The 23,013-nt window shown below is 38.9% G+C and overlaps 1 protein-coding gene across 1 annotated transcript; it reads left to right on the top strand.

The window, feature by feature from the left end:
* The first annotated feature begins 559 nt into the window (after positions 1–559).
* tnfrsf11a (tumor necrosis factor receptor superfamily, member 11a, NFKB activator) lies at positions 560–21,548 on the top strand. The gene is made up of 10 exons (XM_072688825.1): positions 560–744; positions 9,169–9,244; positions 10,073–10,198; positions 10,437–10,580; positions 11,920–12,004; positions 13,768–13,841; positions 14,613–14,714; positions 14,810–14,859; positions 15,398–16,139; positions 19,417–21,548. The coding sequence occupies exons 1-10, from the start codon at positions 670–672 to the stop codon at positions 19,674–19,676; spliced, it is 1,734 nt and encodes a 577-aa protein (XP_072544926.1). The 5' UTR covers positions 560–669; the 3' UTR covers positions 19,677–21,548.
* Positions 21,549–23,013: the final 1,465 nt, after the last annotated feature.

Raw genomic sequence — 23,013 nt, 5'->3', positions numbered from 1 at the left:
AAGTACCTTAGCTAAACTGGATACATACAGTAGATACATGCTGGGGAACAGAGTCAGGATTTACTGCTAAATGCTATCTTACTTATTACTTATATATTTATTTCATATATGAAACACCACTTTTATTATGTAATATAGGAAAGTATATTAAATATAATTTTATAATAAATCTGAATTGTATCTTGACTGCTTTACATAACAAAAAAACTGTTAAATATATCAAAATAATGTCAGAAATGATAAGCAAGTGGAGGATACTTATTATTATTATTATAATCTTGCATTTCTTTTTTTTTTATTATTTATTAATTATGTAAGAATATTAAAACGGTAAATATATTGTGAATCTTTTTTCATTTTATGACACCATGTTGTTCCATACTTATAGTAAAAGCCTTTTTACTATAAATATTACAACAACAAAAAAACAGTATGAACAGTATGAACAGTATGAACCATCCCCCAACCAATCGGATTGCGGAGTGGGCGTGGTTCGTCCGAAAACGGGCGGCGAAAAATGAGTTCACACTGGAGCTTCAGAGGCATTAGAGAGGAGCGAGAGGGAGCTGGAGAGTCCGGAGGCACAGGCAAGAGGGGGACTACAGCTAGAAGACTGAACATTAGCTGTTTTACCGAACTGGACATTCAATCAAACAGGCAGCAAACAGCATGAGGGTTCATTTCTCCACCAGCTGGATTTTCCGAGGATGGATCACTTGTCTGATCTTCGCCTTATGTGTCCAAGTAGGTGCTTCAGCTTTCCTCACAGAGTGTGTAGTGAACGACATGTGAGATGTGACAACTGGAGGTTTATTATCTCAGAAATGTGGAGGACCTGTATGTGTGCTGCAGCAAAAGGGCTTCCACTATTCTTGGGTGTTGGAGAGGCCCTTTAAATTCTTTATTGAACCTGTATGGTTCCACTTTTTTGTAATCAAATGGGGTTCCATCCTTTTTCATGCTTTGTAGAACCATCAAAAAGATCCTTAAAAGAACCACATGCTACATTTCTATCATAGAAAAGTCCCATTCGACAAGGCAACCATAATTATGCAGTTGTGAGTGATTCTGGTTCTTCATGGAACTGCTGAAGGATCTGAAGGATCACGTAGTGCATGTAAAGCATGTAGTGTGCAGAAGTGAGTAGAGTAGCCTGGACCCATACTCACGCTTAATGCCTCTCCAGGGAATTGATGACTGCAGTAAAAATACTGTTCCAAACAACAGCTTGAGTAGAAGAACAAAAACAGAAGCCCATAAAAACGTACTGAGCAGCCTCTGGCTCTACAGTGGAGCAAACTTCTAGTCCATCCAGCATCTCTCAGGACAGGAGCTGAAGTGTGTTAGGCTCTATTCCTCTCATTTTGACAGAGATGGACAGATAGATACTGCAGTATCGGTAGGATTAATATTGAGGAATCTATGGAGTACTGAAAAGAGGTACTTTGACTTGTGTAATGAAAGTGGAAGCATTTTTGATGTGTTACAACTCAATGCAAAGCTGTATTTCCCCAGAGTTTCTCTTAAAAAACAGATAAAATCACCAATGTGAAGAACTATTTAACCCTTTAACACAGCAAGCCTTATTACACACTATGGTGTATTACTCAGTAACTACAGGGTTGTCTGTACACACTGGTGGGGTTATTTTTTGGTAATGCTGGTCTTGCTGGTGGGCCATAGGCTGTTTAATGGGTTGATAAGGCAAAGAACCATTTAAGCTTCCAAATGGCATATTTCCATTATAAGGCCTGTATCCAAAATTTCTCTCAAAGTTTAGGTCTTAAAGGGTTCTTTAGTTACAGCGGTTGTAAATTCTGTATCTTCTTCTGTATGATGTAAAACCTGTTGAATGTGATTTTTTTAAACAACCTTTCAGAAATGGTTCCACTATTGCTATGAGCTAAAGGGAAGTCCAGTCCTGTATAAAATCCTGTTTGCTAAGAGTATAACAGTATTTAGAGATATTATTTAAAATGAAAATCAATGACATGCCTACTCTTGTGCTCTTATGCACTCCATAATACAGTAGAGCTCCAAAGTGTGCAGTGAGACTGATCTCACAGCAGTCCAGGTGATGACCCCCCACAGCAGAACAAAGTAAAACACATTAAAAGAATGAAGTGATTAAAAACTAAGACTAAAATGGTTTTAAGTGAAAGTAGATTGCTTTCCTCACTGATATACTTCACTAGCAGTTAAAGTATTTGAAAGTATATTTACACAGACAAAGTATAAAAACCTCATAATTGCGCTTCCATACATGTCACAAGCACTACCAGCCTCTACTCAGCACTGTCAGACTGTCTTTTTTATAATGCATGTCAGGATTTAGATGAAAGATGTGCTGAAATCTGTGATCTGTGTACTCTCTGTTTACTGGAAACAGTGGATTTTGGTTTCCCTCCAGGTCCCTTACTCCCCTCCTCTTCACCGCAGAGCCTGACTGCTCTTCCCCCTGTTCTCTGCATCTCTTATGCTCTCCCTTCTCTCTTCTCCTTCAGCTGGAGCACATTTCTTTAAAGGGCTACTCTGTCTTTTTTCAACTTAAACTCCATCCGCTGCTCTGTTCGTAACCACAGCATGTTTCCCTGTACGTAGTAAAAGAACAAAACAGGGATTGCTTGTAGTGAAGTTCAGTTTTCAGTCTATTGCTGCCTGTAAGGGGAACGTCTTATGGACTGGACCCTGGTTAGAGGGTGAGTGTGTGTGTGTGTGTGTGTATGTGTAAGAAAGAATGTGAGTTTTCACTTTTAAAATGGCCTTCACTACAGTCGTGTGAAAAGGTTTAGACACACAAAGCCATGTTTCATTGATGTTCGAGCTGTTAATAGGTCACTTCATTTACGGAAACCACTGTAGCTCTTTTTTATGGAATTGAACATATTGGGGAAAATAATAAACAGAAAATGTGACGTATTTAAAAGTTATGAGACATTTAATATGTTTGCTTTTTTTCCCAAAATGATAAATTCAACAAATGAACTGTAACTGTGCTCTACAGTGTCTATTTTTTTGACATTTGCATTTCCCTGATCTCAGATGGAACATGTAGAGCACCCTGGAATCACTTCCCAAAAGTGTTACCTATCCACCTTCATGTGTTCTTAGGATTTTCAGTGGTATTTATTTATATTCAGTGGGTGTGGGTTCTGTTTTCAGCTTAACGTTATAGTCTCAAGTGGGGACTATCTTGCAAAATGTGTTCAGGCTACGAATGTATGGCCTCACATTGACTTTGGTAAAAATAGAGCTGCCAAAAAGAGTTCTTTGGAGTCACGCCCTAAACCAGTGGTCACCAACCCAACTCTTGGAGAGCTGCATCCCTCAGACCTCAGATCCAGCCCTAATCGACAATGAGCAGTGCAATAGATCCACTTTTGGTTCCATAAAGAACCTTGCTTGTAATGCAGATTTAACTTGCAAAGGCTTAAAGAACCTTTAACATAAGCCAACATGAAGTTGCTTGACCAATTGAAAGGTTAATCACACTTATATCCCAATTACAAACATGTTTCTTTATGGACCCTAAGGTGCTTCTTCTATAGAATTGTCTAGAATTGTATGTCTTAAAGTTTGTGGCTAGAATGTTAAAATGTTCACATTACCAGGCTGAAATGACTCAAATCAGATTCAAATGTGACACAGATCTGATTTTGCCAGGACTGTGTGGAGATGTCAAATCCGATCTTTTCAAATCAGATTTATGTCACTTTAATATGTGGTCCGAGATCGGATATGTATTTGATTTGTGGTCATGCAACATGAAAGTGAACAGTCAGACTGGAATTCATAAATGTCTACGTGCTACTGCTATAGCTCCAGATGGCGCTCTCTCCCCTCATCGCTCTATAGGGAAGTTGGTCGGCACAGGTGTCTGTTAGCCGGTGCGGCAGAGCTGGGAATCCGGTGATTTCCTCAGAGCGCGTCGGCTGCCTGGCTGTGCTGCATCGGAACATAGATCTTCAGAAGGAGGTTTGGTGACCACTGCAATAGAAGAACCTCTTTTGCCTTCCTAATTATTAAAGTCCACTCCAGCCAATGAATAGACACTGGAAAAGGACATTGGTTCAAGAATGGCCACTATAGCTTATCCACAGGGAGGAACAGTGTCATACTCAGAATCCTCTATTGCTGCACTCCTTTAGCCATGCTATTTGTTTATCTCTTTCACCATCTCCCATCCTGCTGAGGGAAAAGTGTTAGCATGCTGAATGTTGCGACACAGACCTACAGGTCACAACTTGTGTTTTGAAAGGCAGAAACACCTTGGAGCATTGCTCTATAAGCCGAGAGAACAATTCCCACAGAATAATGGGATTCATTCATTGTGGCTAAATTGAAGGCCGTTGAGATCCAAATGTTCCAACTCATTTAGATTTCTACACATATAGCAATTTAGTCTGCTTAAAGTCTGTTTCAGCCCAGACTGATTTTGAAAAGAAGGTGCTAAACAGGGCAGCCTATCAGAGTACTTTTACTAGTAGTATATCAAATTAAAAGGAAGCAGTGAAGAAAGCTCGTAAAATGGTCTTAAAAACATAACTTATTACTGTGTATGGTCCATAAGCACCCCCCCCCCCCAAAGGGAAGAAAAAGTAAGATATGGTAATTGTTTTGAGTAGCACTAGTGAGCTAAAATCACCCGTATGTGTGAAATTGAATTTCTAGTGAAACCTTTTTAATATGTTGTGAAAATACTGTCAGATAAACAGGTTTTGTTTTTTTTAAACATAAGTCAACTCAGCAGGTGAAAATCTTCATCCCGGCAGTTATGCAAACACTGTGGTTTCAGGGAAGTTCTGTATAACTAGTAACAAACTGGTTTTCAAAACACATTATTGTTCAGTGTTCCTGCAGGAGTCGCTAAACACAGTTTACGTTCACAGTTTACTCAAATACAACTGCCAATGTGGCATGATTCTAATAGCATTATGTTCAATTATCATTATAACTTAATTATGCATGTTTTTTTTCTGACATCTAAAAAGTATCCATGACATACCGGCACATACGGTAATGATAAACATTGTTATATTTGTCAGCTCTAGTGAGCAATATGACAGTATGTAACCATTATTGTGATAAATTATTAAGAATGCACTGTCAGTGATATCGTAATCATAACATTATCAGCAGATAATTGCTTAACTTTCTACACATTTCCATTGGACATATGTTGGACAATGACTGATATTACAAGCTAATATGTGAAGATGTAATTACTGAACTGCAGAGGAGCAGAATGTTAAGATGATGCTGGGCTGCTGCACTAAAATATCTGCATTGAATTAATTTTACTTCATTTCATACCCTATTTTTATTAATGATTAGTACATTCTACGTATTAGGCCACAATACATTTTTCTTAGTGTATGCTTGTTGTGGTTTACCTGCATGGGTCGTAACACAAATTTAATCAATGAACAATCAATGTAAATGCATTCTTCTTCTTCTTCTTCTTCTTCTTATTATTATTATTATTATATTCCATGTTATTGTATTCCATAAAATGAAAATTGTTTTCAAGTATCTATAGTTATTCTATATCGCTCCAATTTGAAATGTTCAGTTCCGGAGCTGAACTGTTTTAAATAACAGATGGATCATGAAGGAGTGCACAGTGCTGGACGTTAGGACCCATTTGCTGGGCATATTTTCTAACCTGTAATTATCCAGGGCGTCACTGACCATAATCTTATATATTTAGTCCATGAAAATATTTCATGTCGCTGGTGTATACTCTCTTGTTCGGATGCAGAGGGGCCAGAAATGAGTTCTGGACATTCCTTTGGGTTTTCGGTGTCCTTTCTCACGCTTCATTTAAAGGAGCTTTATAAGCCCAGGCTGAGTAACCCACATGTACAAAAGAAACATCCTACATCCCTCAGCATACTGATGCAACCACCAAGCAACAAACTACTATTATAAAATGTTATAAATATTGTCACTCTTAGGACAGAATCTCAGAAACAGTAACTTTAACTGTAACTGTAACAGTAACTGAAGGCAAATGTTCTTAACTTTTATTGTGGGCTAAAAGGAACCGTATCCTACATCTGCTTTTCTGTATGCTATTTTTCCCCTGGCTTTGGGTTTATTTACCAAAAACAGTCATATTGTCCTATTGAATTTGTCCTTAAATATTTTCCAACCTCTCCTTACCGGTTAGAAGTTATTAAGCAATTCTTGGTTGTTGAATAATAAATCTTTAACCAATATTTCTGTCAACTGTTAAGTTTACACAGCTACTTACTATTAATGTAGTCAATCAGCCAAGCTATTTAGTCCTGTGCTGGAACTACAAGGCTAAGCCAGCAGCCAAAGAAAAACATTTATTAGCAAACGGTAATCCTTAATTTGTCCCTTATACATCATCACAAATGGCGTTTGTATTTGTGCTAATAACAGAAATTAATTTCTACATAACCATTTTCCTACTTTTCTTTATCTGACAAACAGGCTATTGTGGGCTGAAACACTCTTAAAAACACTTGTAAAACTTCAACATGAATAGGATAGAAATGAATACAAATGGTTGCTGTGACATCACAAAAACACTTTATTAAAATATGTACCTTTTTAAGGTTATATATGAAAATTATGGACTCTAATGTAACAGCTGTTTGTTATGTTCCAGTCATATAGACCACTTATATTAGGCCATTTCTATTGGTCTATTCATTACTATTTTTTTAAGTTTTTGATGTGAAACGATTATATGACTGTAATGCTATTGTATAGATTTAAACTAACATGATGTACAATACTCTCATTACTAAAGAGTAATACTGTGAGAACGAATCTTTAAGAAATGGTCTATGTATTGCATAGATACATTGTCCTTACATGCTGATCTGAGGCTGAGTTTTGAACTTTAGGCAATGAAAGAGTAAATATAGTATCATGCACTCAGGTGTTGCTAATAATAAGCCTGTATATGGAGCAAAGTGGAAAGTATAATTTGAATAAGGCTGTTTCTTCTGGACGCTCTGTTTGGTACATTTGGCTGATGTAAAGAGGAGATGTTTCCCTGTGGATTTCCACAATATATGTGATTTTCCCTCCTATATATTTGACTATAAAACCATCAGCTGTGGTCAGCCACAGAGTAATTGAATTGGAACTGGGAATATCCACTTTTCAGCGGGATTATTTTGCTTCTGTTTCTGTCATTTCTTAAAAACACTTCAGATGATAAGGGTCTACAGAGCCAGAGGCTGCTTTCTTCATATATCATGTTCTTTGCCTAAAAACGTTTCTCTGTTATTTTCCTGACAGGCAGTTGAACAGATAGCTGATGGTGCCAAACCATTTTGTTTTCTGGAATAAAACTGAACCCCAACTGTATCGTTTTCAGCTTGCTGTGAATAGACTACTAAACGAATTGTTCCTCTGCTGCTTTTCGCTGAGCTTGCCACTTTGCTGGTGACAGTTGGACTTTTTAGACCCTACCTGTGGTTTTTTACGCTGCAGATGAGAAGAGTTTTGCGTGTGAAAGCTGTGGAATGGTTTGGTGTATCAGCAGGGAAGTGGTTGGTGGCTTGTATTTTGTGAGGTTGTGACCCCTCAGGTGTTCATTTTTGGACTCTACAAGTTCTTCAGGCCATAACCTAGAGCTCTAGGGCTGTGTATCAAAAGGAAATGCTTTTATGGTCTACGAATACCATAACCATAATACACAAACAATCAGACTTACCAGCATCAGTGAGCCAAAGAGCATGTTCTTTTTCAAATCAAGACAGCTGATTGGCTGTCTGTGCTGACTGGCATGTTACTAACGTCAGTGCTTTTTAAATTCGGAACCTTTAATAACCCTACAGTGCACTGCAATATGTGCAATGAATTAAATTTTTTTATAAATAAATATTTTTTAAAGAAAATATTCATACATTTGGTTCCCCAAAAATGTTCAGTGGATGGTCCTTTAGAGAACCATTGCTTTGAATGAGTTAGTAGTAGTATAAATATTTTTAAAGAAAAAGAAGGAAAATACATTTAAAGAAAATACATAATGTATTCTAGAAAAAAACATTAAATTGGTAAATTGAGGTTATTTAAACCTTCAAAACACTAATGACATTTTGAGGTATCAGTATCTGAACATTTGAACTGATACTCTGCCTTATTAACAGTATAATAGCAGAGCTAAACAAGGGTCTGGAGGTGTACCAATACACATGTATTAAATTCTTAGGTAAAGATTAAATTTTCAATATTTGACGTGTTAAAGATGTCTTGATAATACAATGCTATATAAAATATATAGATAATTAAATATTCTTTCTTTCAGTGCCTTTCATGCCACGCTCTGACAAAACATAACCTTTGCAACTGTTGAGGAAAACTTTGAGGGTATTTGTGGCTTTGCCTACTTTACGCTGATAAACTGCACCTCGTTTTGCATTGGAAGTATATATTTGACAGATAGTACTGTAAGATAAGTATTATATAACAATGCAAATATGGCAAGTGATTCCAAACCTTAAGCCTTTCTGTGCTTCCTACTCTGGACTGAACAGATAAACTGAGCAAAACGTAAGATGCGTGTTCTACACTGCCCTGTCTATACTGTTGTAGTATGCACCAATCAGTCATCACAGTTAAACATCCTCCTCAATACTGTAGGTCCCCCCCAAAAAAAAAAAAAAAAACAAAACCCAAAAAACCAAAAACAAAACAGACATTCCACAAGACATGGTCAGCATTAACTGTTTTTAGTAGCAGTAACCAGACTGGCTGGCCTTCACTCCCCACACTCATCCATGAGCCTTTAGCAGCATAGTATGTATATCCCAACCAAAGCTCTGTATGAACCTGTTCATTTTGGACTCGCTTTGGAGCGCCCTCTAGCATCCGAACAAACTGGAGTAACAAGTGGAAGTGGTAGTTCTCCTTGCCCATCCCTCTCTTACTCACTATCACTGACTGTGTAGATATCAGATGGAGATTTGTTTGACATGCTGATGGTACAATACAGTAAACGTGTATAACAAGTATGACAGGCCTACAAGGCTAATACGCAGACTGAATGGTGTTATTGTTAAAGCTGTGTATTTTCAGCTCTGTAGGTAAACTGTGAAGGATCTGAGTGAACCTTGTTCAAATGATAGCTCATAGACAGTGTTTCCTTGTGGGATTTACTTGGTGATCCTTTTTTGGTTGCAGCGGAAGCATGCCAAACCAGCCTGCAACCCGAACCAGTACCTAAAGGACAAGAAGTGCTGTTCCAAATGTGAACCAGGTAAATAAGCCTCAGTCTTCAGCTATGTAATATTGCACACACTTCTTCTCTGTTTCTTTTTTATCTCTGTATATCAGCTGACATGGCTTTGGAGAGCTAAAAGGAGACTAATTTGAATGAAAGGATGAAATTGCCTTGCTGTGTTTTCCTTGCTGGGTTTTAAAGGGGAAGTGTGTGTTTGTGTGTGTAAAAGGGGAACACACACTGATCCTCAAAACCCGGTGGAAAATCTCAGTTTAGTGTCTGCTTCATAGACAGAGCCGTGGGTCTGCACTGATTCTGAATATTGTCAAGATTATGTGATCTACCATAGGAAGGTCGCCTTCTTCATGGGCTTGTTAGTTAACAGGAGACCATAGAAAAATGACATTTCTATTATTTGCTGAAAAAGAAAGTTGATTTCTGTTTAGACAGCAGAGTATTGCGTTACAGCTGTCGTTCTTGTCTCCACTCTGCTGCTGCTTTTGTTTGTTTGCCGCTGGTCGGATTTGAAAGCTGAACTTGAACGAGAGGAGCTACAATCGCCAATTGCATAAGAACATCACACAGTGTAGGATGCTAGACTTCAGCCCAAACTACTATGGATGGGTGGTCAAAGCTAATAATACAGATACCTGCCTTACTCAAATGAATACATGTTGTCAAATTGTGAGGAAGAGGGAATGAGATTGCACTTGAAGTAGACATTTACATTTTAACCAGGCTTAAAATAATAATAATAATAATAATAATAATAATAATAATAATGGAAAGACTAATAAAAGTTACATCAAAAGTTAATGACCATTAAATAACAGCCACTAATGAAACTCTTTCTTCTGCCCACAGGAATGTACTTGTTTAAAGAGTGCACTGGAAATGCAGACTCCATTTGCCGTCAGTGTGGAAAGAACGAGTACCAGCCAGAATACACTTCTGACACAAAGTGCATTCCACATAAGTTCTGTGATGACGGTCAGTCATTCCTCTTTATCACACCAGACATACTTTGCCCAATTTGGGATGCTCAAATCCCATTGATACGTTTGATAAGAAGAGAAATATGATGATATTATCTTAGCTGGGTAGAGTACAACAGATGAATTGACATATTTAAGGTCCACCCGTAAGTGAGTCTGTCCTTTTATAACACTTGTTGCTCAATCTCTTTTTCTCTGTCTATGTTCCTCTCTCTGTCTCTTTTTTTCTGCAGGGAAAGGGTTTTATCGCCCCACTCCCAGTAGCTTCACTGAGGCGGAGCCGTGTCAGTGTAAAGAGGGATTTCAGTGTTCCCCCCTAAACTGTGAGTTCTGTGTCCCGATCCCATTATGCCCTGCAGGCCAAGGACTTACAGGCGGTAAGACTGTCCTCTGACTTATTTGTTTAAATTTCACGTCAATGTAACAGCCTAAACTCTAAAGTTTAAACTGTCACAGTACACTGTTAAAAGTATAAGATCCTTGTGGATCTTCAGTTTAAAACTGTGGAGGAATCTCTTAAAGGTGCTTCAAGGAACCTTCACAGAACTTTTTTATTGAAGGTTCCTTAAAGCACCTTAGTAGGTTCTTCCACAGTTCCAAATTGAACGACCTCCAACGGTGTAGTTACAGAATACTGAACTGCAATACTGAAAGTATATAGGTTATTCCCTGGTTCATTTATGTGGACTAAGCTGCAGAAACAGCCGGTTTTGAAATTATGTTTGTGATATCACAACCATAGGTGCTTTTACATAGCACTTTAGCTCCACCCATTTCCACTAAGGTGATGTGGTGCGTTGTTTACTGTAGAAAGTTTGTAGCTGAGTTGTAGTGCAGGAATGTGAAAGATTCAGAAAAACAAATGTTGCTCTTTTCCTAACTGTCAGGAGGCAAATGGATTATTGCAGAAACATCAAAAAGGAGTAGCTTTATACGAAAACGCCTGAATACAAGAGCCTGGACTTGAAGCAAAGGGCATCAGTAACAAACAAGTCATTTACATACATCAGCCTTAAAAGCAGAGTACTAAAACTGTCTGTTAATTGGATAAAGCGAGGTTGGAAAATGGTTGTGTAGAGAATTATGACTGTTTTTGGTACAGGAAACCACACAAACGTCATAAGTAGAGCTCAAAAAGGAATACAACAAAAATGTTAAATATAAAAATATTATCAGTGCGCGAATAATAAGCCTGCAATTTAAAAGGTCATTTATCTATAAAGGAGAGGAGTAAAAGAGTGCCTGAATAATTTGAATATAATAATGGTTTATAAGCTAAGTTGGTTTTGCAATTTTTTTTTTTTAGTTTTGATGTGTCGCCACTGTGGTCGAGACCAGCATCAAATCTGAGCCTTTAGGTCTCATTCCTTTTCAGCACAGGAAGATAAATATGAGCGTACATGAGTCATAACTAAAAACTCTGTAAAATTAGTGCCTTCCCTTGGTTTGCGGCTGGGCGTAGTAGTTCTACACAGGAAAGAAGATTATAATGTAGCGTATAGACTCTTTAACCTCTTTCCTATTTTCAGTACCTTGACATATGCATGCTGCAGTTAAGGCTTAGTGGAGTACTGAATTGATCCAAATGTACAGGCTTACGGAAATTGTATGTCTTATGATATGTCCTATGACAGTTAAGTTCAAGAAGACGTTCTGCAAAACATCGCATTAACTCTTTAATGATATGTTTCTTTTTTCGGATGTTTTTTATTCCAGAACCAGGCAAACAGTTCTGTCAGGAGTGCAGTTATGGATATTACTCTGATGTACATTCGGCAGAACCCTGCAAGGCATGGACAGAGTGAGTATACGGAGCCACTATTTAAAGTATTTGGACAATAATTAGAGTTGTGCATAACCATTCCACCTTATTTTGTCCTGCCCATGTTTAAGAGTTTGTTTCTTCTGACTTTGTGTTTGAATTTCCAGTCATTTGGTATCAGGTCGTACTGTATCCAAAGTAAAGGCACTCTACAGTAGGCTGCTGCTGTAGTCACTGTGCTGACTCCACATTCCAATTATAACTAACTGGCTTACCAACACAACACAAAAATAAGTTGTGTGGTTGAAGGTGCTACTTTAAAACATCCATACGTCTGCTCTTACCATTTTTGTGAGGCTGTCAGGTAAGACGTTAGCCTAATAACTAGCCTTAGTTAGCCTCACAAGCACCAAATCATTTCTCATGATAAGGATGTTCTGGTGGTAAATTTCTCCTTCAAAAAATGATTAGAAATGAATCAAAGTGTGGACGTTATGTGGATTATGTGCATTATGTGGAGGTCCTCTTCTTTGGAAGGCGGTGAATATAGGTTTTATGGTGCGCCACAGCACTCATTCATTTTGTGTTGTTCAGTTCTTCTCTTTTTTCAGTGATTGTTTTTTTTTGTTTTATGTTTTTTGGAAAATCTCAACGGAAGTTCTAACACAAAGTAAATAAAGATGGTTCCCCCATTTGTTTAATGGAAAATAAGGTGGATATTGTTTGCTAATAATTATCATGGTATTGGTTTTTGCAGTATTGGCGTCACAGAAGGCTACAAAGCCCTCTAGGAAATCACATTTTGTAAACTGTTCTTATTAAACTCAGATGATTTGATGAGTCAAGGCGTTTCTATTATCAAAAAATGTAACAAATTGTAGCCAAAGTAATGCAGGCCACAATTTAACCCTGTCAGACATACTGTCTTGTAGATGAATTCAGTCTCTAGCAGTATAGCTACTAGTACTAGTCCCTGTACAATATTCACATTTTAAATGAGGCTGCTGCAACACCAGAGCAAAGTAGGCAGAGTCTGTACAGGTTATGTGGTGTTTAATGTTCTATTCTTGTATGCACATTTTGCTTACCAGACATATTTTAAGCACAGACAAAAGAAAACAAGTGTCAGCAAGCATATATATGGGAAGTGGTGTTCTGTCCTTCAAAGGCAGTAAATAGCTTTTCAGCGCTTGCATTTCTATGCACACTTTGAAACACAAATGACTTGTTTAACAAGAATACATGGACAATTGAAAGTGGTGGGTGGAGAGTGTATTGCTGCAAATTTAGCCTACCTGGGGGCATTGCATTTACACATTAGGGCTGTCACAGTACCAGAATCATGTCACATCAAGGGACTATCCAATGTGTTAAGTTGCAAGACGTGTTGCAGTGTGTAGCAGTATAATTACAATATGGCTTTTGCTCCTGACAGTAATTCAGAGCATGAGCCACAAAATGTTGGTCCACACATAGAGGCACATATAAGCACACCCACACACATACACGCCCTTTTTTCTTCGAGCTCAATTTGCGCAATCACAGTAACTCATTCTCACGAGTGCTGTTTGTCTGGCACTGCTCTCAGGTCACAGGCACACATAGTCGTTTTAAAAGCCCCCACAGTCTTACCGCACTGTGGTATTATGACTAATTTCTCCACCACTTCCCCTGGAAAGAGCCTATTTTCCTTAGCTGGCCATATTTGTGGTGAGCGTTTGCGGAGAGGATCGAGACGGATCAAAACAGAAGTATCCGGACAGCTGAGGCGTCCCGTACTGATAGACCTGATTCTTTTTCAGCTGCAAAGCCATTGGCAAGACCGAGGAAAGGCCTGGCAGCACTAAAGCAGATGTGGCATGTGGACCGCCCTTCGGTATGCCATCAAACATGTTTATGCTCTTGGTAACTTTTGAGTTACACTGTAGCTGATAGAGTTGTACTGCTACAAGCACTGACCTATCCATGATCTGCTGAAAAACGCGTTCTTTTAAAGCTACTGTCGCGAGGCTGGAAAAGCTTAATGAAATGCTGGCAGAAATTGCATTTGCACATCTGTGTCAGCAATGGGTGCCACTTCACGTAGCTGAATGCATTCATCAGAAGGGGTGTCCACAAACATTTGGACATATAGTGTTTTATCTGCAACCAAATTGATTTGTTTGAGTATAAATACATAAGCTGATTCCAAACAGTAGTGTATTTTGTATGAAAGTGTATGAAAGTTAATAATAATAGGCATTTAGTTCTATGTAGCCTATGCAAGCATCCATGATTGAAATGCTAAACGGGTGCTTATTATTTTTTTTATTTTGTCCAAAGCAATCACAGAGGAGCTTGGGACGTCATTCAATTAATTAGTTAAAAGAAAAGCTACATTTGATCCATTCTAACAGTATGAGCTTTCACACACATACACAATGTAAGTCATTTGAAATTGAGAAAGACTAAAAAATGTAGGTATTTTACCATTATTCATTTCGCAGAATGAGATTTTTTTTCTTTCAATTTTGTACAGCAGTGGCTATGAAACACTGTATGTCTAAGCAGAGCATGGGAAGGTCAAATCTGTAATGTAATATGTGCTATTCTTGTGGAATTCTCTTGTTTGTGTGTTAAAAACTTCTCTGCTAACTTTATTCTCTAGAGCCCACCACTTCCTGGGCCGTGGTGGCGGTCCCCTGTGTGATAATCGTAATATTTGTTGTCATTCTTTCCTGCTATAAGGACAAGTTGAACATCCTCTCAGGTAAACCTAACTAAGAAATGTGTTCACTTACCATGTGCTGTTGTATTTTATTTTTGAGCCACTAATAAGGTATTGTTGTCTTTTTTTTCTTGCAGTCAATCTGCGATCCTGCATCCAGAACATTAAACGGAGCAGAATTCAACAAGTGAGCTTGAGTGTCTGACAGACATTTGATTAAGACATCAACCCTTATGGACCCTAGGTTTATTAACATTAAAGTTCAGTGAATAATATTTTTATCTGGAGCCTGAAGTTCAACATTATGCAAACTGCATGCCTTGTTTCAAACCTTGCTTGGTTGCTATATAATCTCAAAAAATATCATGTATTCATGTGGATAAAAGGTCACATAGCTAAAAAAAATTCTAAATGTCTGTAATATTAACATTAAGTTAATAAGTGGCTATTATACATTATTCCGTAGCTACTACCAATGACTTAGTTTTCACTAGGAATTATTCAGTACTATAAATGACTTAGTTTTAACTGTAAATGTTACTGTATTTGCTATGAATTATTCAGCATCTACTGTGAATTATTCATTACTTTGTATTATTTAGTATCTAATAAGAATTATTGAGTGTGTACTAGGACTTTTTCAGTCTCTACTATGAATTTTTCAGTAACTATGTGACTATTAAGTTTTTAATTAAAGCCACAATATCTCTATTTTCTTTTTCAAGGAGACACTGACACCTCCATACCACAGCAATGGGTTACAGAACTGCTCTGAGATCACCTCCCACCTTATCCGTCAAGACGACAGCCCTCCAGAATACCTCAGCCTGTGCTCGAAGCCCAAGCCAGTTGGAAACCTCAGTGTCTCAGGCCCCAACGAGGACCAAGAGCCTCACTCTGTTGAGCCAGTTCGAGACAGAGCGGATGGGTCATCAGGTAGCTCCAGCGAAGTTTCTGAGGGAGGCCCAGCTTCTCCACTGTCCGGCAGCTCCTGCAGCTGCTTACCATCCATGAAGGAGCCGATGGAAGTGGGGGAAAATGAAGACTGCAGTCAACTGGTGGCCACAGGCCTGGCTGGCTGCTGTTCTTGTGGCCTGGGGGAGACTATGGAAGCCAAAGATTCCACTGCAAATGCTGCCGTGTCCCTGAAGGAACCGCCGATGTGTGGGAACTGCTACTCTGACAGTCTGCCTGGATGCCTGCAAGGCTCTCAGGAGCTCTATCTGGACTACAGCAGCCCAGTGGGGAAAGAGACCATGTCAGAAGTCAGGGGTTTCCATAGTGACGGCAGCCTGTACAAGCACAACGAGCCACGCTGTTGTAGCATAGAGTCCACTGTTCCTCCCAAGTCAGCATTTAGCGACACCAGCAACGGAGGCCTGTCGCTTATCGCCAACAACAACCTGTTGGACCCGGAAGCAGACCTGGAGGTCCAGAGCCAGTGCTCTGATGCTGCCCTTGCCTGTGGTAAGACGGCCATTTCACGTGTTTTATAAAAACAGCTCCACAGACTTTAGGCTACGTTCAGGTACTGGCACTGGCATATTAGATGTTTGCAGTCCAAGTTTTACATTAATAATTGACACAAAAATGCAAAACATTCACATACAAACTGTTGTGTTGCCAAATTTCTGCTTTGGAGAATCAGCCGAATATATGCATATTGCTTGAATATCCATAACTCAGTTTTAGTTGTTTTTAGAGATGTTAGCACCTAACACACCTAACTTGTGTTTGCAAAAAAGGTTGCACTCTCACAAAAAAGTAGTTGTTTAAGGGCTCTAAATACTCAAAGGTATGACAAAGGTATTGGGACACCTTCTGATTATTATTTTATTATTATTATTATTAATATTATTATTATTATATTTTTATTATTTTAAGGGTATTAATAGTTTATTCTGCTTGGAGTAACTGTAAGGCTTTAGATTTTTGGGAGCATTGATGTGAGAATTTGATTGCATTCAGCGACAAAAGCATTAATGAGGTCAGGATGTTGGATGATCACCACCCCACCTCATCCCTAACTCATCCCAAAAGTATTGGATGGAGCACCATTACACCTCAGTGCTGGGGGGCTTTATACCCCTCTAGCACACACCTGCCATTAGGCATGGTGCCAATAGGTAAATTTTTATCTGCTCCAAAAAGTCCTATCGGCAGTACTTCTCTACAGGGACTAGACGAGCTGTGTTAAAATAGCTGAATGCATTTCTCCAGCAGGGATGTCCACAAACATTTGGAAGACATTGGGTCCTTGCCTGGTTAAATCCTTCTAATATAGAATTGAGATCTCATATGTGCCCCTGCGATCTGAACGGTCATATCAGAACACATGCATGCTTTCCACATTTGGCCTATGATGAACTGTGTGCATACAGGACACAGGTGTGTTAACACTGATAACAGATGTTGGTCTTGTAAACCCTCAAAGTAGAAAGATCTGATCTGAGCGGAAAAAAATTGCAGAATTGTTTACAGAATTGAGCAACAAGTCTTGTGATGTAAACGCAGCCTCAGAAGAGTTTTGCAAACCAAGCTGATTATCCCAGAAACACTGTGGACACACTGGCTATGCATCTGAGGTATTTCAAGGCCAGTGACTTCAGTTTCAGCAATGTGCCACTTATACCTGGAGGGGACAGAGAGATGCCATCCAGGGTGTTTATCCCGGATTCTTCCGCATTTCAAAATAACCCCATTTAAAATTGAAACAAGATGTGCTGTAGAGTCCTGCCTATTGAGTAATGCTGCTATGCGGGGGCAATTTCTCCAGCCTCTGGAGTTAGATTGGGCAGCAGATGGCCTAACTAACGAGATGATAAACAGTCATTTCCCACAGCATTTACTAATCCCGTCCGGAAGCTGTTACAGTCTATATGCAGTGGGTGCTGTCTAGAGTTCATGACCTTTTAACTCTTGGATGTTTTAGGTAGGGAAAAAACACCCCAAAATGAAGTCCAGATGACACGACACTTACAGTAAACTTAACAGCCCAACATTTCAGAGCAGATCTCATGTCTGTGTGTGCTGTGGCATTTATATGGAGAGTTCAGGGATGATCATTAAGAAAACTCTGGCACCCGAGTAAATTATATTCCAGTAAACAGCACTGTTAAAAACGTGGCTCTCCAACACGGACAGCGGGTGTCTGGCGCGCCATAAATCACGGTTTAATGACTAAAAGATGTGTGAAATGTGATTCACTGCCAGTCTGCGTCTTTGCCGTTATGCTGGGAATATGGAGCAAATAGTTCACCCCAAACGGGAACTGCTCGAAACGTCTGTTGAAATGGCCGGCGGAAGGAAATGGTTAAGTTCTTTTTTCTTTTTCAATCGGCTGTACCCGAAATAACAGCCTTTTTTTATGCCAACTAAGCGCTTACGTAGCATTACTGGACCCAGATTTGAGCTACAGTTGCAAACTTGTAAAGATGTGAAGTTAATAAACTAGATTCAGTGCAGAAAGGAAGTGTCCCCAGTTTCTCTCCATTCAATGGAGAGCATGTGAGGTCTAATCTTGGTGCTGGTTGTATGTTAGATGAATGTGATCCTGCTAGTGGTGCGACTGTGAGTGTAATATGCAAAACATATCACACACCCCCACATTACATGTCTTATTTGACTACAGGACAGGAAGTGTTTTTACTAAAATCTATTTATGAGACTGTAGAGGCTTTATCTCTGTTTCCCATTAAAGGTGCACGTATTTGTCACTGTACAGTGTACAGCGAAATGTGTCCTCCGCATTTAACCCATCTGGTAGTGAACACACACACACAGCGGTGGGCAGCCAACTCCAGCGCCCAGGGAGCAGAGAGGGTAAAGGGCCTTGCCCAACAGTGGCAGCTTGCCGAGCCCGGGAATCGAACCCACAACCCTGTTATCGATAACCCGGCGCTCTAACCGCTGAGCCCCACTGCCCCTAACCTCATGGTATTACCTCATGGTATTCCTTGCATCATGCCTGGTATGATGTATTGATTATTAAGGGATCGAATACACATAATGCTAAATCAGATAATGTATTTATAGTAATAACAAGGTTGTTTCTATATTAAACATTTCTGTAGACTGCTGTTTTACCCTGATTATCCTGGTAGGTCTGGTGGGGTGTTGGTCAATGCATGGTTGTGATTATTTGCAGTTTTCTGTAATGAAGGGCACACTACATCCACACCCACACCATGAATGAAAACTGACTTAGCTCCAGTATTAGTCATAGTTATCGTCCAACATCAGGTTTTAATGTCAATGCTGCTGGTGGAATTGAACACATCTAACTACTACATGACCAATATTGGCACCTATAGAGGCCTATTCCCACAAGCGTTAGACTTCTAACAGTAGTAAGTCTATACAGGATGATATTAGTTGTCATGAAAAACTTGTGTAGGTGTTGTGTAGCCTTATGAAACCTGCCCATCAGGTTGTGTTGGCAGTTATTTTTCATTTATTTCAATACTTCAATACTTCATGACTTTAATATTATATATTGATTATTGATTTTATTTGGACATTTGATGGGAAACTGTGATATATTCCACTCCTAATAAATAGAGTCTGTATAATCATCCATCTGGTTTCTCTAATAATAAATAAAATAATAATAATAATAAAATAATAGAATAATAGTAATAATAATAATAATAATAATACAATTATTAATAATAATTTCTTAATAAAAAAAAATGATAATCCTAACTGAAAGAGATTGACACCTCTGTTGTCTTGTATTTGGCAGGTCAGGTGACAGGAAACAACAACACCACCTTCATCTCCACTGGCCAGGTGATGAATTTCACCGGTGATGTCATCATGGTGTACGTCAGCCAGACATCTCTGGGCAGTGGCTGCGGAGGTGACGAGCCCTATGCTAGTCCGGTTCAGGAAGAATCCAGCGAAGTCCAAAACGCGTTCAAATCCAACACACACACTCCGCAGCACGATTTCCCTGTGCAGGAGATGGCGACCAGGCGCCTACAGCAGAACATCTCCCTATGAGTTTGAGCTGGATTTTTTTTTTATTATTGATTTATTAATCAGTTTACGGCAGTGGTCACCAGCCCGACTTCTGGACAAGTTTAGCTCCAACCAGGGGTTAAAATAAGATTAAGAAGGTTGGGGAGCCCAGCTTATTCCATGGGTCCCAACAATACTGTTCATTCAGTTCAGTTCTAAATATATTTCCTAGAAATATGATCAAAACTATTTTTATTTATAAACAGTACTGGACAAAACTGAACCCAATTCTGTAAAAAAAAACTATTTCTCTGGACAGTGAGTGTTTATTTGCTTAGAAAAACACTAATATTAGAATAAATGCAAATAATATCATTACAGTTAGTAGTGATTTTATGTGTCACTGTGTTTGTTTATGGATTCCCAAAGCTCCAGAATTAGTCATAGTTACAAATCTGTGTGCTGGCTGGAGGCGTCTGAAACCAAGCTTGGTTCTTCTTACTAGCGCAAAACATGTCAACTGCTTTTTTTTAAAAAGTATATAAAGTTATGTTGTGTTTAACCAGCAAACCACAATTATTGCCCAGATAAACCCAGACCTTTGCATAGGTGCTGTACTTGCATGTCCCAAAACCGGCTGTTTTCAGATGAAAAAAAAAAAAATACTAGCAACAGCTGACTGGCAAAACTTCATTAACATCATAATCACACAAGTGACTGTCTGATTCAGTAGAAATGTATTCATGTCAAAAGGCCTACTGTATGAAGATGTATGACTTAGCTACCTCAGTGGTGATCATTTCATCTGCCTGTGTAAAAGAACGCTATGGAATTACTTTGTATTTCGTGAAGGTAGAGAAGATAATAAAGATACCAAAAGTGGTTCTTAGAAGCCATATAATACAACACCCACTTTTGATTCAATGAAGAATTTAGGTTCTGCAAATTACAGATATCAAGTTCTGTATGGCCATGCCGAGAACCTTTCAGCAACATGGTTTTCAAGCCTGTATTAGAAGATTGAGACATAATGAAGTTATTTAACCCCTGGTTATTCCTTCAGAGGACCTTTAAGAAAAATCTGGGTTGGCAAAAAGGACGAGGGCTGCTGACCACTGGTTTACTGATTTTAGCATCCAGAGTGCTATTTCATAAAAAATGCTGTGCATTTGTTGAACATGATATATGTTTTCTTTCTTGTTGTTTCCTAATCAGAAGTCTAACATGCTATAATTTTCTGAATGTCTATGATTTCTGTCTGTCATTTGTGTTGGCTCGAACTGTGTAATTAGCACACAATGCCTGTGTTGTCAAGCCAAATAAAAAGAGCATAAGAGCAGATCGGTGGGACCAGAAGTCAAATCTACTGTTGAGTAATTCTGGCCAAACGAAATCAAAACCCATCCAGAGAAAGCACAACATGCAGCCGCTGGAACAAAAGCGTGCTGTGCTTCTGTGCCGAGCCCTGCGGTTCCACCCCCTCTGTTTCTGGGCCTTTTCTGGAGAGGAACTAGTGCACAACATCTCACAGAGAGATTGCATTATGGACCATAATCACAGCTCCTAGCAGAGACTCTGGGAATGCGGAGAAGAATCAAAAAGGGCTGTTTTGCTTTTTGCTGTTTTTCATAAAAAGGAAGTTTGTATTTTGTATGTTTTTTTGTTGAGGTCTGGGGAAACGCTGATGCTCTAATTGTGTTCATTCTGTTTTTTATGGTGGCATTATTAGCCACTAATCTGACTATTCAGTCTAACTGAAATAAAATGGGAGTGTAGCCATACACGCATTACATTTGTGTGTGTGTATATATATATATATATATATATATATATATGATTCAGAATCAATGTTTGATATCTTATTGAGTTGAGCTGGAACCACCTATTACTGGAAATAAAGATCATTTGTTTGAAGCAGCGGTGAGTGTGAGACTCAGAGGTGTTTTTCTGTTTTAAGATAAGCTGTTTACAGTGAGGGCTCTGCTAATTGAACATGAAGTAAAACCTCAGTTTCTTCCCTGCACCAGTGTGTTGATGTTAAACCTGCAATTACAAGCTCTGAATGGCTACCAGCTGTCATAAGGTCAGTGAGAAACGTGGGCTGTAGCCATTGTGTTTTGCCACATAAAAGATTTCATTCTGATTACAGAGACAAAATCAGTCCACTTTTCCACAGGGATGAAAAGCCAACTCAGAGAAGTGTTGACTTTTCTGCCAAAACTGGAATTTGTGACTGGACGGCCCGTTGTTTACTTTTCTACAGACCATAGAATCCAGTCGGTGTGTGGGAGATAATGAAGATGGAGACTGTCTGCCCTCTAGAGGGTGTCAGGGTAAAGTACTGTTTGGATGAGAACTGTTCCTCCAGCACAACCCATGACTAAATGGGAGGTCTACATGGGATCTTTACCCAGAGATGTAAAAAAAAAAGAAAGTCAGAATTTGTTCATTTGTTCATGACCAGTTTCCAAACTCTCTTTAGAATTACCTACAGGCTGTTGTTGCTACTGTGAAACCTTGTATCTCAATTTTATTTATTTATTTACTTTTTATATATTTGTGTCAAAAATCCATGATGAAGGACCAATAGAAATGCTCCCAAAGAACTGTTTTGGAGATACGAGCGACGAGCAGTCCCAAGTGCTGACCCTGTCAAACCCCACAGCTGGTGGCACAACCATTGCGCTCTCTGGGTGGGTATAGGATGATGCTCCGGCTCTCTCATCACTCCCCCTGCACAATGCTGGCCAGTGAGGACATCTGTTAGGTGATGCACTAATCATGGCCGGCAGTCGTGTTCAGCTGTCTAGTGATGTTCAAAAAGAAGTGGTTGGCTGGCATGGACATAGCAGTTGGAAAATACTTAGCACTACCTAAATGTGCTTTGTGAATGTATTTAAGTTTTATTTCAGAAGATTTATTTTACTCAAATATGGTTAAAATGTAATAATGGCTTTTCAGAGCTATATGATGTGTAAATCTTTAAACCCTAAATGCTTGAGGGCCCATACTTCAATTCCTCACTCTTAAATGACTGAAGTTACAGTTTCACTGCAGTGATCCAGGGTTCAATGGGTTCTTTTTTCATTACCTGCTATTAACCTGCTAGAAAGTCTAATATGTTGTTTTTTTTCGTGTCTTTTTTTTATTGTGATTTATGTGTAATATAATATAATGTGTCCAAATGAAAAGAGAACGTTTCATTTGGTTTTTACCCCATCCAAATGACCTGTTACTGGGCCACTCACTGGGCCAATCACTTCACTGGGCCAATCACTTTTCATGGTTTTGAATGGATTGTTTTTTAATAAAACACCAAACAACATTTCAGAAGTCAGTGTAAAACTATTCTGACCATAACTACACTTATACACTAAGT

Source organism: Salminus brasiliensis, chromosome 1, assembly GCF_030463535.1.
Source record: "Salminus brasiliensis chromosome 1, fSalBra1.hap2, whole genome shotgun sequence".
Lineage (NCBI taxonomy): Eukaryota > Metazoa > Chordata > Actinopteri > Characiformes > Bryconidae > Salminus > Salminus brasiliensis.
The sequence above is the reverse complement of the archived record's forward strand: the minus strand, read 5'-3'. Positions and strand labels throughout refer to the sequence as shown.

Excerpts from the sequence above, each read along its gene's own strand:
- tnfrsf11a (XM_072688825.1), top strand. The coding sequence starts at position 670 with ATGAGGGTTCATTTCTCCACCAGCTGGATTTTCCGAGGATGGATCACT. Across the intron at positions 745-9,168 it reads TCTTCGCCTTATGTGTCCAA|CGGAAGCATGCCAAACCAGC; the intron begins GTAGGTGCTTCA and ends TTTTGGTTGCAG. Across the intron at positions 12,005-13,767 it reads CCCTGCAAGGCATGGACAGA|CTGCAAAGCCATTGGCAAGA; the intron begins GTGAGTATACGG and ends ATTCTTTTTCAG.